We start from the raw sequence: 19,415 nt of genomic DNA on the forward strand, positions 1-19,415 counted from the left end.
AATTTAACAATGGGCTCTCCAGCCCCCACCCATCCTCATTGGATGGGTCCCTTGGCCTTCCTCCTATTCAAACTGGGATAACAAGTGTTGAGTATTCTCCTCTTCCTCAGCTGTTTCCAACAAGTAATCTTGCAACCTTGCAACCCAAATGCCAGCCATTTTCTTGGCAGCTGCCAGGGCCACCTGCTTCCCCCACTTTTTCAGTAGCTGGAACCTCTGTTCTGACTCAAGCTGCCTCCAAAGCTCCAACAAGACTTGATTAGGCCTGCCATCTAATTTCTCCCTATCTTCCCTGGCTGCAATCAAATCTACCCACATCTGTGTTCTGTTAACCTTTACAGGCCCGTTTCTCTTGCTGGCTGGGCAGGAGGCAGCATGGGCAGCAGCCCTCACAGCCTTACGGTCCATCTTTGTTTCAGAGAGCATGATGGCATCCACCACTAAGTTCCACAACCACAGCAACCTAGTTGCCAGGGGCTTGGTGGGCTTCTGCCTGAATTGAGCCCCCAACACCCATCAGCTCTGCCTGGGTGAAGGGCTGGACCACAGAGTGCTCCACTACCTGGGGAGGGGTTGTGCCTGTCCCCAAGGGACTCTTGGATGCTGGGTTTTTACCTTCTGTGCAACCTTACTGGCCAGGTTCTGAGTTTGCAGACAGCAGCTTCAGCCCATACTTCCTTATCCTCAGAAGAGGAGGAGTTGGAAACGCCTGTTCCCGACGGCTAAGAGCCATTCTGCTGGCACAAATGCTGCTCCTTCTTCGGTGACCAATTCAGCTCCTGTGGCTGTTGGGTCTCAGCCTGAAGCTGGAGCTCGAGCTCTTAAACCCACAGTTGTTTCTCCAACAGATGTAGCTGCCAACGTTCTGCTTCCAGGGAAAACTGGAGCTCACAAACCTGTAACTCCTTATCCAGAGATCACTCCAGTTCCAGGTGCCGTTGGTGCTCAGCCTGCATCTCATACTGTAGCTCTCAAACCCGGAGCCTCCTTCTCCAGCACTCACTCCAATTCAAGCTTTGCTGGTGCTCGGTCTGCAGCTTATCCTGGAATTTGACTTCAATCAGCCTCATGCACAGACCTCTTGGTTTCTTCTCGCAGGATCATAAAAAACACCTAGCCCATGGTCCCCAACAAGAGAGCCACACCGGGAACAGCCATTTCTCTATTCCACCCTCCAGCGCTGTCAGTGGTTCCATACTAACCTGCTCCAAATCCTGCCCACTATGCCAGATATAATGCCAGTAGCCGAGACCAGGCAGGTCCACACTGGATTCAGACAGATGGTAGAAAAACTGTGGAAGCTGGAAAGCATTGTGCCATTACTGTTTAATAAAGTCTCACAATGGCAGACGAGCACACAGGCAATGAAAAAACATTTTTCAGGCAAAGAAACAGCAAAATGGCCACTCACAGTGGCAGGCAGGCAATCCACAATCTGCCATTCCCAATTTCCCTTGAGCGCAAGCACCCACAGCCTTACATAGGACATACACATGGTGCTGCCACGTGCTCATGCACCAATCAGGTAAAGTGCTTGCAGCAGGTAAACCAGCGAGCAAGCCTAATCCAGCTGCTTCCCCACACCCAGCCTAGCAGTAGTCTGCATTATGACTGGCAGAGACTGATGTTGAGCAGGCTGGAAATACTACAATATTCACATGTTGGAAAAGGTGTAGGGTTTTTGTTTTTGTTTTGTGTCTGTAGAGAAGGCATTGAAGAAGGTCATGGAGGAGAAAGAGACATGATTCTGGAGAACCAGAGCACAGGAAGGGGAGGCAGATCCAAGTCTGACCCCACCATGGGAGCCCTAGGGTTACTCCGGGAGGGAAAAGGCAGTGGTCCTCTACCCAGATCCCCCTGTGACCTTAGATTGGAAAATTGAGGCTCAAAGAGAAGCAGGTGATTGTTTAGAGTCACAGACATCTGGAGGGAGCAAGAGTCATAAAGGAACCCTGGCCGGTTGGCTCAGTGGTAGAGCGTCGGCCTGGCGTGCAGAAGTCCCGGGTTCGATTCCCAGCCAGGGCACACAGGAGAAGTGCCCATCTGCTTCTCCACCCCTCCCCTCTCCTTCCTCTCTGTCTCTCTCTTCCCCTCCCGCAGCTGAGGCTCCATTGGAGCAAAGATGACCCGGGCGCTGGGGATGGCTCCTTGGCCTCTGCCCCAGGCGCTAGAGTGGCTCTGGTCGCAACAGAGTGAGGCCCCGGAGGGGCAGAGCATTGCCCCCTGGTGGGCACAGCATTGCCCCCTGGTGGGCGTGCCGGGTGGATCCCAGTCCGGCGCATGCGGGAGTCTGTCTGACTGTCTCTCCCCATTTCCAGCTTCAGAAAAATACAAAAAAAAAAAAAAAAAAAAAAAAAGAGTCATAAAGGAGACAGCAAGGAGAGGTGAGAAGACCCCAGAGTTTGAGAGGGACTCAGAACCCCAGTGCTATCACAGCTAGGTCCCAGCACCAAGCACCAACCCCATCAGACTATGTGCTTATAGAGCAGTCCCGATGTGATTCCATGTCCCCTTAGGGTCCCTAAGGTATAGGACCAGAAATGGGGGGATAGATCGAGAAACATCACCCTCCTACCTCTGGGCCAGCCTGAGCAGAGTTCACCAGAAAAAGGGGTGCTCTGCAGCTAGGAGAGGACCAGGATTGGGGTGGGGTCAGTGGACAAGTGAACAGAGGGGCAGGAGTGGTGTTATGGGAAATTTTTCATTCTTTGTCTTACTTGTATATTCTTATATTTCTGAAACAAATGGGTACTATTTCTACAACAAAGAAATCAAATGCCAAAACAAACCTCCCTGTGTATACATACACCTAGTTAGTAGATGAGCAAGGATTAAAACCCATTTGGAGGCAACATAGAAAAGTAGTTAAGATTATGGTCTTTGGAGTCAGCATTGGTTCAAATCACAGCTCCAACCCTTCATGATTGTGTGTAAGCTATGCTGATTTACACCTTATCTAGGCTTCAGTTTCTCCATGTGGAAAAGGAAAATATTCAATAATACCCTATAGTGCTGTGAAAATTCAGTGCAATACTGCATAGCAAAAAGTAAGCAACAATATTATTCTTGTATAGTCTGTGTCACTGTCCAATCTTCTTTACAGGATACCACTACTGCCTTTTGGGATGTCTGTGAGGTAGACATTATATTTTGAGGTCAAAGTGAGTAACAATAAGTATGCATTTAATTATGTGATAAGTCTCCTTTTAAAAACACATATATAAGTATTTCTCTGTAGATTAAAAAAAAACATTTTAAAAAGGAGTTGCACTTTCAATAAGTGTTCACTGAGCTCCTACTTACTACATGCCAGGCATAGTGCTAGATGCTGGGTATGAGATAATGAAAAAGCTGACATAATCTCAACTTTCATAAGCACTGAAATGTGATTGAAAACAAAATATCACTGATATCTACCTATGGGATAAGCAAAGCAAATATCTTTCATATAGTTAATATGTACTAGTGTCTTTCAGTAAAACAAGATATTCTTTACAATTAAGTCCTGTCATTTCCAGTATTGATCATTTCAACAATATTTTAGTGAATTACCTAATAATTAGGCTTTTTTGATTTCTTTGTATTAAGTAGAATGTTGGAATGGGTAGATTTAATTAAGCATATTCCCTTAAAATGTAAGATAATCATGATCTGTTTGAGGATTAAATGAGTAGGAAAGAACATTTTGCTAATAACCAGTAAAAATAACAATTCTTTACAGGGCATTACAAACTTCAACTTTATAAATTTGCACTCATTTGCTCACTGTCTTTCTTCATATGCGCCCACACTTAAATATACATGTATATAAATGTTTGTGAAAAGCTTCCTAAAGATATAGGCAATACTCTGAACTTAGGTCTCCATACTGCTTATATTTGTTTGAGTTCAGATAATAAAATTGGTAAAGGATCAGCACAGAAAATAAACTTGATTATTCATATGTCATACCTTATAATAATTCCTAAAATCCCTAACACATTCATTAACCTTTAGAACAAGAATGTGACATACTATCTATCTAATTTTACTTGAGAGTGAAAATAATTCTGTTCTAAGTATTACGAGAGGAAGCATAGAATACAATAAAAAAGCCCAAGTGTGGAGTCAGGTAGACTGGATTCAAATCTCAACTACCATTTAATTGTATAATTTGTAAGAATGTCTCTTTGTAAAAGGGAATAACATAATTTTTCTTGTAGAACTGTATTAAGTTTAAATAAAATAATAAAGGTAAAGTGCCTGGCAGACAATTGTTGTTTGTATTAGTGGTTGGCTATATTAATTTGAAAGGTGGTATCTCAAATCAATGATTTTAAAAATGTACTGCCTGTGTAAGAACTAGTTGCTAGATACAAACATGTAATCTCCTTTAAAGTATTACAACCCTTTTAACTAAAGAAATAAAGGAAAAACACAAGGTTCAATAAAAATGGAAAACTGGAATTAGGGGAGAGTATAAAAATTTGTTGCATTATTAATCAACAAGGAGATTAGAATCAATGCTATTCTAAACACAGTAAATTACTTTTAGAAAGTAACAAGACACTTGATGCATCAGAGGTCTTGAATTGAACATATTTCTTGCATTTTTTTATGGTAGAGTTTGCCCTATAATTTATTTTGCAGCTGGCTTTTCTGAAAGAAATAAAGGGTGATTGTTTAAATATAAGGTGGTGAGTGAAAACTACTTACCTGAAGAAATTGCATTACTCAAGAAAGACAAGAGTCGCCAAGGTTTACTACATCGTTTAAAAAAAAAATCTTCAGCTGAAAGAGCACCTTGCCTCATATCCCTTTGCGAGAAGAAATTTATCTCTACAATTATTCTGGTTACCTCAGACTTCCATCCAAAATTCTCCTGAATTCTTCATTATCGAGGTAGCCTGAAGTACACTAACCTGCACTCCTTTTAGGGAGGCGCTACTACTTCCTGATCAAAAAGTAAAACATATATTTAAAGCCCACGCTTGAAATTTTAAGCTCATTAGCTCATAGCAGCCAGAAAAATAAATACCATCGTCTCCCAATTCAAAACTGCAGCGAGAACGCTGAATCAATTCTAAATCAGGCACGGCTCCCCTCACCCCACTTCCAAAATGTTTGTACAGGGTGTTTACCACTGCCTGCTTCTCAGGTACTGCAACCCAGGGCAATGGTAACAGTACTCAGGAAAAGTACGGAAAAGCACCTCTCGAAAGTCGAGGATGACCACATCCTGTGAACGGGAGAGTAAGAACACTGATTATCGGTAGAGAGACACGGTACCAAACCGAGTTGGGGTACACACACGGTGTCTTCATCCTTGCCCAGGGACATTTGAAGACGAGAGGTCTATTTCCAACTTGGAGATAGATACTGCGAGTGGCGATGATGGTAAGCCGAGATCATTCGGCCTTCTCTAGCAGAGGGTTAAGCGCCACAGGGATGGATGGGGACTCCTGGTTCAACGTCCTCCCGCTCACTTCTTGGTCCAGCCAAGATGCTGTACGGTGCCCTGACGGGAAATACCAGGCCCAGAAGGCAACTCACAGAAATCACTTACCAGTCTGCCACCTCCCGCACTGCTCTATCAGCAACCCCGCCAGCCCATCAGAATCTAGTACGGCACCCTCTGAGACCACCTGACGACGGCGGGACAGCGTCACTAACAACCACCCGGAAGTGATACAATAGCTTCCGGAGCCACGGAGCGCCCGGCGGGAAATTATTTCCCAGAGCCGGGATTAGCGAAGTAGCGAGTGCTGCCGCAGCAGTCGTCTACCCTGTCTCCACGGTCACCCGAGGGAAGCAAGACACTCCGGCCTGGAAGGTAAAGGGCCTCAGCTCGGAAGACACAGTGTACCCTGACTCTGTGGGGATGTTTCCTCCATGCCCCCGAAGTTTCTGCTGCTCCCACTGTGAGGCTGGGAAGGGGCTGGGGTGAGCGGCAGTGGCGCCCGCCTCTTGCGCTTGCCGCTGCCTCTGTTCCTTCCCACTGGAGCGCCCAGAAGGCTCCCGCGTCGGTGGGCTGCAGTCGCAGACCCCGCGCCGCGGAAGGCAGGCCGCCGAGCCCTCTCTGCAGTGCAGGCTGAGCGCTCCTCCGCTCCCTGTTTGCGCAGCTCGGCAGCTCGGTCCCGAGCCGGCGAGGCGCTAGGCCACCCGCGTCTCTCGTTTCCATAGAACCGACTGGGACGCTTCTCCCGGAGTCCCAGATTCTGGGCTGCTTTCCATAATTTCTCGTCCTTGCAGGTGGCTGGGATTCCCCAGGCCCACCGTCATGTGACGAGGGAAATGGTGTCATCCTTTTCTTCCTAGTGGAAAATTTTAAAATAGTCAAATGGTAGTGGTCATATATTTCTGCAGCTACTGTAGGCCTTTTAAACGTAACACACACAGGTTTCCCTAATGGGAGGTGGGAGGGTCTGTGTTCCCGGGGATCGTAATATTTTAGCGGCTTGAAGGCTGGGAACAGGATTTAGTCGTAATTCTGAGATTTCTTCCACTCTCAAAACCTCTGATTTAATGTTGATCAAACACTGGCCTGCCTCAGGTACTCCATGGACAGAATTTGACTCAGAAATTACATGGAGCTTGATGTTCAAAGCTCCAAGCTTTTTTTTTTTTTTTTTTTTTAAACAAATGACTGTACCATACGAACAGAAGAAAAAAAATTGTTACCGATGAGATATTAGGATTGAAAACTTAAACAGTATTTACAGTATACACTGCACCTTATGAACTCTTTTATTTTATTGTTATGCCTCATTTCCTAGAAGTGTTTTTGATATGTGAGATGTGCAGTGTGTTCCTATTTTAGAAGTTTGACTAACCTGTATTGCAGGTTTTCATACTTAAATTGATAGTTTGGGGTGGGGTTTTTTTTTAAGGGAGTTAATATGATCGTGACTAAGTTAAATCAGAGTTAATTCAAATGAACTATGATGTTCAAATACTTGAATATATAAAATTTTATTGTAAAGACAGTCTTCTATAATGCAAATAAGCCCCTATTAGATTTATTTTCTAAATCCACATTTTCTTCTACCTTATTGACTGCAGTTTACTTAATGTGATTGACTTTTTCTGCTTTCCTAAAGCGAAAAGCATAAATCATGTGAAAGAGTCTTTGAAAAGGTGTTCACATGTGGGTAGTTTTCATAATCAAAATTTAAAACTCTTAAAATTTCATAAGTATCAACAATTTTCACTAACATCTAAAAAAACATTAGTTTTGATTATTCTAAGATAGTCTTTTCACTATTTAAAGAAATTTTTTTTAAATAAAATCAACAATTCTGTATAGATTCTGAAAAATAAAAACAAAGGTAGAATCCTCTTTCTCAAAAATATAACTAAAATGGAATTTTATTTGTTACTCTTGTAATTAATTGACTCCTTAAATATGCTAATGGTTATGTGCTATAAAATACACTATGTATTCTTTCTTACATTCTAAAGACATCTTACTGCTTAAAATAAGTAAGTGATAATGTATACACATACATACAACCCTCTTCTCCCCATACCTCTGAAGGAGGGGCAGGAAACAGACTACATCTTTAAAAAAAAAGAAATTCCAAAGGCCACCTGAATGAAACTAAGCCAAAGGCCTAATTTTACTCCTAGGTAAGAGGGTGTAGAATTCCTAACCTCTGCTTAATGTTAACAGGATTCAGAGCCAAACTATTTTATTCACACAGTATGAGTACTATGAGTACTAAGATTTATTTCTACCTTTTACAATATTAGTTAAAACAGATTCAACATTTTAACTGATGATCTTTAGTTTTAACACTTTTTTTTTTTTTGTATTTTTCTGAAGCTGGAAACGGGGAGAGACAGACAGACTCCCGCATGCGCCCGACTGGGATCCACCCGGCTCTGCCCATCCTGGGCATCCCTATGTTGACCAGAGCCACTCTAGCTCCTGGGACAGAGGCCAAGGAGCCATCCCCAGCGCCCGGGCCACCTTTGCTCCAATGGAGCCTTAGCTGCGGGAGGGGAAGAGAGAGACAGAGAGGAAGGAAAGGGGGAGGGGTGGAGAAGCAGGTGGGTGCTTCTCCTGTGTGCCCTGGCCGGGAATCGAACCTGAGACTTCTGCACGCCAGGCCGATGCTCTACCACTGAGCCAACCGGCCAGGGCCAGTTTTAACACTTTTTTACTTTGCCAGTTAAATTCCTTAGGTAACATGAATCATGAAAATCTTTCAAACTTGAGTTCAAAGCAAGTTGTATTCAAGGATCAGTCTATTCTTTCCAGAAGAGGGAAGTATAAAAGTTATTTTCTTTAGGTTTAAAATAAGAAAAAGAAGTAGGTTCAATATTAAAATAGTTCACTTGAGTAACAAACATTATTTTGTTATTCTAATTAACTAATTTGCCCTAATACTGTAGAGTTGTAAAGCCATGGGGAATATTTAGTGGCATGGAAAAATGATCACAATATAATTTTACATAAAAATTAAGATACAGAATTATATAATATTTAAATTTTGTGACATATACACAGATGCATAAAAACCTTCAAGTCAAATTCCTTTCCCCATTCCTTTGTATTAACAGTGGTATTACAGGGTGAAGGAATTAGAGATGATTTTAATCTTTCTGTATACTTTGTAGTAATTTTCAAGTTTTCTATAATAAGCATGTGTTAATTAAAATTAAAAGACAAGCCCTGGCCAGTTAGCTCAGTGGTAGAGCGTCAGCCCGAGCATATAGAGGTCCTGGGTTCGATTCCCGGCCAGGGCACACAGGGGAAGCGCTCATCTGCTTCTCCACCCCTCCCGCAGCCAAGGCTCCATTGGAGCAAAGTTGGCCCAGGCGCTGAGGACGGCTCCATGGCCTCCGCCTCAGGTGCTGGAATGGCTCCAGTTGCATGGGAGCATCACCCCATAGTGGGCTTGCCCCATAGATCCCTATTGGGTGCTTGTGAGAATCTGTCTCTCTGCCTCCACACTTCTCACTTCAGAAAAATTCAATAAATAAATAATAAAGTTAAAAGACAAATCAGTAAAACTTAGTTTGAGGAAAATTTTTAGTTTTCTAAATGCAAATATGTAATTTAAAAAAAGTAAATTCTTAGTTATCTTAATAGCATACAACTTACATGATGCTTTATGTCCTCCTCAGTGTTGTGTAATACCCATCCCGTTAGTCCCTCTTTTTTTTTTTTTTTTTTTTTTTTGCAGCATTTTCTCTCAATTGTTACACCCTCCCTGGACTTTCACCCTCTCTTCTGGACCATACCTTTGTATTTATATCTGTATTCCTGTCTCTAATTTTTTGAGTTCTCTTTTCAACATGTTATAGCTATATGTCATATTTTTTAAAGCGTGTCCTGGCTATGTGTCATAAAGAATTCATAGGACCTAAAAATCTAATGCATAATATTCTTAATTGTGATGAGTGCTATAGGTTTATTTGCATTTCTTTCTGGCACCAACTGCAAAAGAATCTCAGGCATCAGGGGTAGGTCCACGTGGGAGATATTTTGAGAAGGTCCACGCCACAGAGACAGTTGCTTTCTGTGCACAAATGCCAGCTCTGTCCACAGTCATTACCTCCTTAGTTGTGTGTGTTATATGGTTCAAGGGAAGTAACTGGACTTTTTAAATTACTACCTAATTTTTAAAAATTACGAAGCAGTTTTTGTAACTAAGAATCTAGTATGCAATTTTAATTTTTTGACAGTAACCATAACAATTAACTGTTAAGAAAATGCTCTTTTTCTTTTGTTATGTTAGGATAGTATTTTCTGTGTAAATATTTGAAGGACCACCACCTTAAAGTCCTAGAAAAATATAATTACCCTAGAAATACCACTGTTACAATTACACTGCAATATATGTACTTTCTTTCTTTTGTTGGAAGACTTCTAGAAGTTAACTCTTGATCCTCCATATCCCAGAACATATCACCTAAACAAAACTTGACCCAACTTTTAAGTACTAAATAGTTTGTATCATTGATAGGTATTACATTAGTTTGGTATAGAGTTCTCCTTAAGTTCACTGGCATATTAGACCATTTATTATTTTCTTATTCCTGCAGCATCATAAAAAGAACAATTAAACCAATAATTTTACCAATATAAATCTACCTATATATTTATATATAGTTATGTCTATTATATTTACAGATACCAATTTTCCCATGGAACTATATGAATTAGACCTGTGATCTACGCTATTAGTTTGTCATATGATACGATATTAAGAATCATTGCTAAATGTATTGTAAATGCTGTTGCTTCAAATAAATAATTTTATTATAGGAAGCTACTAGATTAGGTTAATAGAATTTGTTCTTTAATCTGTGCCACTTATTGTGTGCTAACATAGAGATTCAAAATTCCGTGATAGTTTAGCAGATAGCCCAGTTTTTCTGATAAACTTGTGAGTAAATTGTATTTTGAACATGTTTTTAATGTTCTTATTTTCATAATGTTTGAATCAGGATGTCCTATTTATTTTTCACCTATATTTCTTATTTCTCCTTCTCTTTGCTCTTTTAATTTCAATTTCATCCTTGTTTTTCGAAGGAAAGAAATTGCTTTATAAAGCCTTTGCTGATTGCTACTATTAAGCACAGTTGGTCCTGTTTTTATTTTACTGTGGACTGTGGCAGAAAAATGTTATTAAATATAAAAAGTGGTATATTTATTCCATTATAAAGACACTATGATTTAAGATGAAAACTTTGCATTATGCATTGACTCTTCTTAGTCTAAGTCACTTAATTATTTGTGCATCAAACCAAAATATGTTAAAATGTCACTTTGTTAATAAACATTCAAATTGTAAAATAGCTATTAATTTGATCTAGAAGAAGTACACAGTATGATAGATTGTTTTTCTTACAGTTCTGTAGAACATATTCTCAGGAAGCAGAAGGATAAAACTTAAAGAATAGCCTTTAAATAAAACTTTTTTTAAAGATTTTATTTATTTTTTTTAGAAAGGGGGGGTGGAGGGAACAGCGGGAAGTATCAGTTCATATTTCCATATGTACCTTTACCAGGCAAGCCCAGGGTTTTAACCCAGCAAGCTCAGCATTCCAGGTTGAAGCTCTTTCCACTGCGCTACCACAGGTCAGGCAAAACTTTTGGAGTTGTATCATTACAGTGATTTTTCTTATTGCTTTCTGCATATTCAGATTACTACTTAACAGTGGTTTGTCTAGACCAGATTTCAGAGTAGTCAGATAGGCAAGATTTTACATTTTTAAACCTCAGATTTCCCTTCTTTGACATTTCTTGAAATAGCTTGCTAAATAGCTTTTGAAACTTTTTTTTTTTAACAGGGACAGAGAGTCAGGAGAGTGATAGACAGGGACAGACAGACATGAATGGAGAGAGATGAGAAGCATCAATCATCAGTTTTTGTTGGACACCTTAGTTGTTCATTGATTGCTTTCTCATATGTGCCTTCGCCGGCCTTCAGCAGACCAAGTAACCCCTGCTTGAGCCAGCGACCTTAGGTCCAAGCTGGTGAGCTTTTTGCTCAAGCCAGATGAGCCCTTGCTCAAGCTGGTGACCTCGGGGTCTCGAACCTGAGTCCTCTGCATCCCAGTCTGACGCTTTATCCATTGCGCCACTGCCTGGTCAGGTGAAACTTTTGAATACATAAATAAAATACATGTAGTAGGTAAAATATGGTTAAAACACTTGTATTTCTCTGAATAAAGTGATTTTCAAGAACTATAAAAACACTTAGGTTTGCCTTTTCCCTTGAATACCATGATGATAGTCACAGATATGTTGAATTTTGTTTAATATTTCTGAAAGGACCTTTTTTTATTGAATTTATTGGGGTGACATTGCTTGATAAAATTATACAGGTTTCAGGTGTACAATTCTATAAAACATTATATATATACATATATATACATATATGTATGTGTGTGTGTGTGTGTGTGTGTGTGTGTGTGTATATTGCATTGTGTGTTCACCATCCCAGGTCAAATTAGGACCTGTCATATTCTAAAGGAAATCTGCTGAAATGATTTATTTAAATAATTCCCTAGAATTAATGAAAGCATTTCTCCCTAGTTATGACCATATGCCTTATGATCCACATGTGGCTTTATTGTATGTGTGCTATTATGTGTTGTGCATCTAACTAAATCATTATTTCTAAAAACAAAGCATGTCCTTTGTAAAGGTTTTATGTATTCAGTCTATAATAATGAATATTATAACTTAAGAGCTGTGTTATTTAACCCATGAAAATGGTTTAAAAAGGTGTATTATTAATAATTGGATGATTGTGCAAGAAGTTATTTATATTTTATTTACTGATGATAGATAGTATTTTGCATGTATGATTAATTATTTCATAAGGATTGTGCTCTGACAAAATCCTTGTAACCTTTTTAAAAAATTTTGTTTCATTGAAGAATCTTATCCTTAAAGATACTTTATGTTACACACCTTGAATTTTAGGATATTAGAGGGTTAATATATTACATTCATTTTCTTCTTTTTGAAGCAATAGAGAAATATGAAAGTCAGATATATTGAGGTCAAAGTTTCAGCTTTTTTATTGAATAAAAATGATTTTGGAGGTGGTGGCTTTGAGGTTCAACTGCAATATGCTTCTTAATACTTAACCTCTGAATTGATTTACCTACCAGGCAGTCAATGCAGGCTGCTACTGGCAGCTCCTTAGAGCATGTCCTAAAGGGTTAATATGAGTGTCATTACAAATATGCAGATATGCCGAGCAAAGCATATCCAGTTAGTTCTCTCCTGTAGCTTCCTCCCCTCAAGGCGTGGGGAAGATGAAGGGGAGAGAAAAAACTGAAGTGTTATTACCTTCACTGAAGTTTTTCCTTTTATACATTTTAAGCAAGAAAATGAAAGTCACTTTTAACACTGACTTATGCTTTATTTCAAATTTTACTATGTGTTGTTTTTATATATATATATTGTGTGTGTGTATATATATATATATATTATATATATATAATATATATATATATAATTTTTTTTTTTCTGAACTGAGACGCAGGGAGGCAGAGATACAGATTCCTGCATGTGCCCACTGGGATCCACCCGGCATGCCTATTAGGGGGCGATGCTCTGCCCAACCCAGGGCGTTGCTCCATTGCAACCTGAGCCTTTCTAGCGCCTGAGGCAGAGGCCATAGAGCCATCATCAGAGCCCAGGCCAACTTTGCTCCAATGTAGCCTGGGCTGCAGGAAGGGAAGAGAGAAAGAGAGAGAAAGGAGAGGGGGAAAGATGGAAAAGCAAATGGGCACTTCTTCTGTGTGCCCTGACGGGTAATCAAACCTGGGACATCCACATGCCAGGCCAACACTCTAGCACTGAGTCAACAGGCCAGAGGCCTGTTCATATATATTTAATATAAATGTATATATTATTTTAGTCTTTGAAAGTACAATTTCTGTAAACAATATTTTTTACCAGTTGTCTATTACTAGTCCTAGGCTCAAGCAGTGCTAATTTTTTTAGGTTTATTTCTTTATTATTATTTTTTTTTATTTTATTTTTCTGAAGTGAGAAGTGGGGAGGCAGAGAGACAGACTCTCGCATGTGCCTGACTGGGATCCACCCGGCATGCCCACCAGGGGATGATGCTCTGCCCATCTGAGGCATTGCTTGGATGCAACCGGAGCCATCCTCAGCGCCTTGTCCAACTTGGCTCCAGTGGAGCCTTGGCTACAGGAGGGAAAGAGAGAGATAGAGAGGAAGGAGAGGGGGAGGGGTAAAGAAGCAGATGGGAGCTTCTACTGTGTGCCCTGACCAGGAGTCAAACCCAGGACTTCCACAGGCCGGGCTGACGCTCTACCACTGAGCCAACTGTCCAGGGCCTAGGTTTATTTTTAAATGTATAGAAAGAAACCAAATGCCATTGCTCTACCTATGGCATTTAATTAAATACTATGCAGAGCTATGGTGACAAAATTGTTAGAGATATGGAAAATTACCCTAATTACTCTAGTTCCTGCTTTCCTTATCTGTTTTGAGAAACTACGTTTTCTCTGAGATGCTATCTACATCTTAATTTCTAACCTCATGTAAACAAAAAATTGTATTCTAATTAGAAATGGCATGAGTTTTCCCTTTCTTTCTTAAAAAATGTACCGCCTCAAATACAACTTTCTCAATGAACTGTATTTAAATATCAAGGTTTTTATCAAAATAATTTGAAAACTAGATTTTTTTAGGTGTACTTTGTAGTTGATGAAATTAACATATATATATACCAGAAAGTTTTATAAATTTCTCCAGTGGCTTATACATATTCTTCGATGACTGTCTACAGACATTAAAAATCATGTTAAGATTTTACTGTTTTATTCTCAATGAATGGACAAGCTCTTAGCAAAATAATAGTGCCTTTAAAAATAAAGCTAATAGGTATCTTACCTAAAAATAAATCATTTTTTCTCCTCACAATAAGGATAAATATTTATTATTCCATGGACTGACTTTCAAATGAGATTTCTAAAGAATGATGACTTCATTTGGATTTTAAAAATCAATTTGATACAACAACTTGGATGGAGCTCAAGGGAATTATTCTGAGTGAAAAAAGTCATTTCATTTTTATGGCATTCTTGAAATAATACAAGTATTGAGCTGGAGAGCAGATTAAGGTTAGGGGTTGGGGGAAAGGGTGAATATGGCTGTAAAGAGGGAATCTTGTGGTTATGAAATAGTTCTGTATTTGGATTGATGAGGTAATTATATGAAGCTACACATGATGAAATTGTATAGAACCACAAACACACTCAAATGAGAGCATGTATAACTGGTAATATTTGAATAAACTGGATTGTTCTCATGTAAAGAAACAACAAAATGAAGCTAATATGTTAATATTTATATAATATATAATTATACATACTTCCAAAGACTTACATTCATTCATGTGTGTATTTTAGTGGAAAGTGATGTAGTAATGCATCACTGTGTGTAGTAATACTGAAAGTTTGAAACTTTCAGTATTCAAACCAGAATATAAAATCTGACTTTATTTTAAGGTCATATTTTGAAGACAATAACATTAAAACTAATTTTTATTTATGTAATTTATATTTATAATTAAGCCATATGTGTTTAATGGGTTTAATTCAGGTTAACAAAAATTAGTTTAATGGTTTTAGTTTTTATTTTTGATACTGTTTTCAACCCAATGAATAATATCTCTGACATTTTATCTTCTTTATCTGTATATATATTAGATGGATGATGGTACCCCAAAGCATATCATTCAGATGACAGGATTTAAGATGGAAGAAAAGGAAGCTCTAGGCAAATTGCTTTTAAAATTAGATTGCACTTTTATTAAGAGTGAGGTGAGTACAGAAACTTTATTTACTAAATATTATAGACATAGAAAAATAACTAGAATTAAAATAGTGGCCTAAAAATGATAAAATGCCTTCTTAAAATTGTAAGAATAAGGTGTTAAAAGGAAATTTTACCATCGTAATATTTTTTCATGTGGATTTTTCCTTCTAGAAATACAAAAATTGTACCCATCTTATAGCTGAACGCCTATGTAAGAGTGAAAAATTTTTAGCAGCTTGTGCAGCAGGTAAGTTGATGGCCTTCCCTCCATCTTTGTAAAAAACAATCTTCATGTTGAGAAGAAGTACCTTAGTCCCTAGAAAGATGGTATGTTTGTGTTCTGACATTTTTCTGAAAGTACTTATATTTAATATACTTTTTCTTTATTTTTCTGAGGACTTTTTCACATATGTGAAATGTATAAAACAGGCATAAATATTTCCTTCACCAAATATTTTTGTGTAAGTTCTTTCTGTAAGCAGAAATTCTTTAATGAAAAATTTGGCACAAAATGCCAAAAAAGTTGTTGAAGCTTCAGCTGTTGTCAAGTTTCATTTTTTTGATTTATCATTGGAAATTGTTCATGATTTTGTTCTGCTTCCTCTCCCACCCATGCTGTGAAGCACTGATCATGCTGTTCTAGTATTCTAAGATTTTTAATTTCTGTTTGTCACCATTGATGTCCCTCTTATAGTTTTCTCTACTGTGATCTGACATCTCAGTTAGTCTACTAGATGCAAAAAAATGAATTTAATTCAGATGAATTTACCATTTTTTAAGGTAGCTTACAAGAAAAACACTTGAATTCATTATTAACTCCACAAATGAAAACGTACATTACCCCTGTTGTTTAAAAGGATAATTGATACTCAGATAAAGAAACTATAGAATGTTTGTAAATACCCTTAAAAATTCTATAACTCAATAAATTTGTTTTACAAAGTATAACAATTCTATAAACGTTATTGGAAAAGTTTTAGCATATGAAGAATACAAATCTTACCCAAAATAAGGACTACTAATTGTAATCATAATTTAAGGAATAAATACCACATTTTATTATTATTATTATTATTTTTGTATTTTTCTGAAGTGAGAAGTGGGGTGGCAGAGAGACAGACTCCTGCATGTGGCCGACCAGGATCCACCTGGCAAGTGCACTAGGGGGTGATGCTCTGCCCATCTGGGGTGTTGCTCCGTTACAACTGGAGACATTTTAGTGCCTGAGGCGGAGGCCATGGAGCCATCCTCAGCGCCTTGGGCCAACATTGCACCAATGGAGCCTTGGCTGTGGGAGGAGACAGAAAGAAAGGAGAGGGGGAGGGGTGGAGAAGCAGATGGGCGCTTCTTCTGTGTGCCCTGGCTGGGAATCAACCTAGGACATCCATACACCGGGCCAATGCTCTAAACTGAGCCAACTGGGCCAGGGCTGTATTTTATTCTTATATTTATATTTACTAGCAATTAGAATTCTAATCATTATTGGAAACATTGCATACAATGTTCAGTGATGTTGTGGGCCTCTCACTATCAAAAACTTCAGGAAAACATAATATAGCTCAAAGATAATGTTGGTAAGTAGTTTAAGAGTCTCATGTTGAGAGAGGGGATCTAAGATGGCTGTGGAGTAAGTAGAAGCTACATACACCACCTGCCAGCACCAAACTGGATTTATAGCTGACTTATAGAGCAGTCAGTCTCAATGACCAGCTGATCAGGAGTATTATATCTAATGCTTTATAAAGGAAGCTGCAGAGCAACAAAAAGAAAAGAAAAATGAGATAGGTCTAAGTGTCCTCTGGGACAACATCAAGTTTAACAACATATCTGCATCATAGGGGTACCAAAGGAAGAAGAGAGTTAGCAGGGATCAAGAACCTGTTTAAAGAAATAATGGCTGAAAATTTCCCTAATCTGGGGAAGGAAAGAGTTACACAAGTTCAAGAAACTCAGAGTCTCAATCAAGATGAATCCAAAGAGGCACACACCAAGACACATTGTTATTAAAACAGCAAAAGTAAAAGAGAATCTTAAAAGCAGTATGTGAGAGATAGTTACCTCCAAGGGAGCTCTATAAAGCTATGAGTTGATTTCTCAACAGAAACACTTCAGATCGGAAGTACTTTGCATGAAATATTCAAACTGGTAAAAAGCAAAAACCTTCAGCCAAGACTACTCTATCCAGTAAGGCTTTATTTAAAATTGCAGGTGAAATAGTTTCCTAGACAAAAGGGGGAAAAAGTGAAAGGAGTTTGTTACCACCAAAACCTGTTGGCAAGAAATGTTAGACCCTGGCTGATTGCCTAAGTGGTAGAGCATCGGCTGGGCATGTGGATGTCCCAGGTTCAGTTTCTGGTCAGGGCACACAGGAGAAGTGCTTATTTGCTTCTCCATCCCTCTGCCGCCTGCTTCTCTCTTTCTGTCTCTCTGTCTTTCACTCCCTTTCCCTCCTGCAGCTATGGCTCGATTGGAGCAAGTTGTCCCTGCGTGCTGAGGATGGCTCCATAACCTCCACCTCAAGCACTAAGGAGCTCGGTTGCTGAGCAACAAAGCAACACCGCAGATGGGCAGAGCACTGCTCCCTAATGAGCTATCTGGGAGGCTCCCAGTTGGGGTGCATGCAGGAGTCTGTCTCTGCCTCACCTCCTTTCACTGAATAAAAATAAGACATGTTAAAAGGCTTGCTTTAAAGAAAAATTAAAAAATAAGAATGAAATGGCAAAAAAAAAAAGAATGAAATGGCAATAAGTACCTATCAATAATAAATTTAATATGCTCTAGTCAAAAGCATAGGGTAGTTGGATAGATAAGAAAACATCTGTGTATATGCTGTATACATGAGATCCGCCTCATAACAAAAGATACACACAGACTTAAAGTGAATGGATGGAAGAAAATATTCCATGCAAAAGGAAATGGGGAAAAAAAAGCTTTTATAGCAATAGTACAGTATATCAGACAAAATAGACCTCAAAACAAAAGTTATATCAAAAGAGATTAGAACATTTTATAATGACAAAGGGAGCAATCTGAAAAGAGAATATAACCCTTGTAAAATTTATGCACCCAATGTAGGAGAACCTAAATATATAAAGTAAATCCTGACAAAAGGGAGAAATCAATAGTTACTATAACTAGAGTTATAGTTGGGGATTTTACCCCGTTGGCATCAGTGGGTGGATCTTCCAGACAGAAAATCAACAAGGCAACGGGTCTTAAATAACACACAAGATCAAATTGATTTAAGTGATGTCTTCAGAGCATTTTACCCCAAAGCAGAAGAATATGCATTCTTTCCAAGGGAAGTGCACATGGAACGTTTCCTAAGAACGCATGTTAGTAACAAAAGAAGTCTCAGTAAATTTAGAAAGATTAAAATCATATCAAGTGTCTTTGACTGTAATGCTGTGAAACTAGAAGTCAATCACAAGATAAAACTCCTGAAAAACATTTGGACACATGGAAGCTAAATAATATCTTATTAAACAATGAATGGGTTAAAAATATGATCAAGGAAGAAATCAAAAGTGATCTGGAAGTAAATGAAAATGATAAAATCTGTGATATACAACAAAAATAGTCCTGATAGGATAATTCATAGCATCACAGGCTTATCAAAAAGCAAGAAAAATCTCAAATAGTCTCACTCTAAATTGGAATGAGCTAGAAAAAGAACAACTAAGAGTTACTAGGAAGAAGGAAATAAGATTAAATTAGAAATAATTTACATGGATACTAAAACAACAGTACAAAAGACCAGTAAAACCAAGAGTTGGTTCTTTGAAAAGATAAACAAGATTGACAAACCTTTATAACCAGACTCATCAAGAAAAAATGAGCACCCAAATAAATCAGAAAAACCCTCCCAGTTTCTGTAGGATGATGTGGCAGCATGTGCGCATGCACAGATGATGACGTAACACCGTGTATACAGCGGAGCAGCCCACGGCCATACCAGTCGAGATGTGGACGGTGCAGAGGAAAGTTCAGTGTGTTCTGTGGCTCGCTGAATTCGAGTCTGTGACCAAAGTGCAACGTGAATATCGGCGCGTTTATAACGAAGCGCCACGACATTAATCACTTAAAATAGAGAATCACAGACGTTATTCACTGT

The 19,415-nt window shown here is 38.9% G+C and overlaps 2 protein-coding genes across 3 annotated transcripts in view; one reads left to right on the forward strand and one right to left on the reverse strand.

Annotated features, from left to right (window-relative positions):
- Positions 1-5,626, reverse strand: part of KIAA0825 (KIAA0825 ortholog) — a 565,493-nt gene extending 559,867 nt beyond the window's left edge. The window contains exon 1 of the mRNA XM_066273833.1: positions 5,546-5,626. The gene's annotated coding sequence lies outside the window, so the exon portion shown is untranslated. The remainder of the gene's footprint in view (positions 1-5,545) is intronic.
- A 73-nt stretch (positions 5,627-5,699) lies between these two features.
- The window catches only part of SLF1 (SMC5-SMC6 complex localization factor 1), a 103,256-nt gene continuing 89,540 nt past the window's right edge, over positions 5,700-19,415 (forward strand). Inside the window, exons 1-3 of one of the 2 annotated variants that reach the window (XM_066273822.1) lie at positions 5,700-5,812; positions 15,193-15,306; positions 15,473-15,548. In XM_066273822.1, coding sequence (XP_066129919.1) covers positions 15,193-15,306; positions 15,473-15,548 — 190 coding nt within the window. In that variant the 5' untranslated portion in view covers positions 5,700-5,812. The remainder of the gene's footprint in view (positions 5,813-15,192; positions 15,307-15,472; positions 15,549-19,415) is intronic. The other variant, XM_066273823.1, reaches the window with a different exon arrangement.

The sequence above is a fragment of the Saccopteryx bilineata genome, chromosome 4 (assembly GCF_036850765.1).
Source record: "Saccopteryx bilineata isolate mSacBil1 chromosome 4, mSacBil1_pri_phased_curated, whole genome shotgun sequence".
Classification (NCBI taxonomy): domain Eukaryota; kingdom Metazoa; phylum Chordata; class Mammalia; order Chiroptera; family Emballonuridae; genus Saccopteryx; species Saccopteryx bilineata.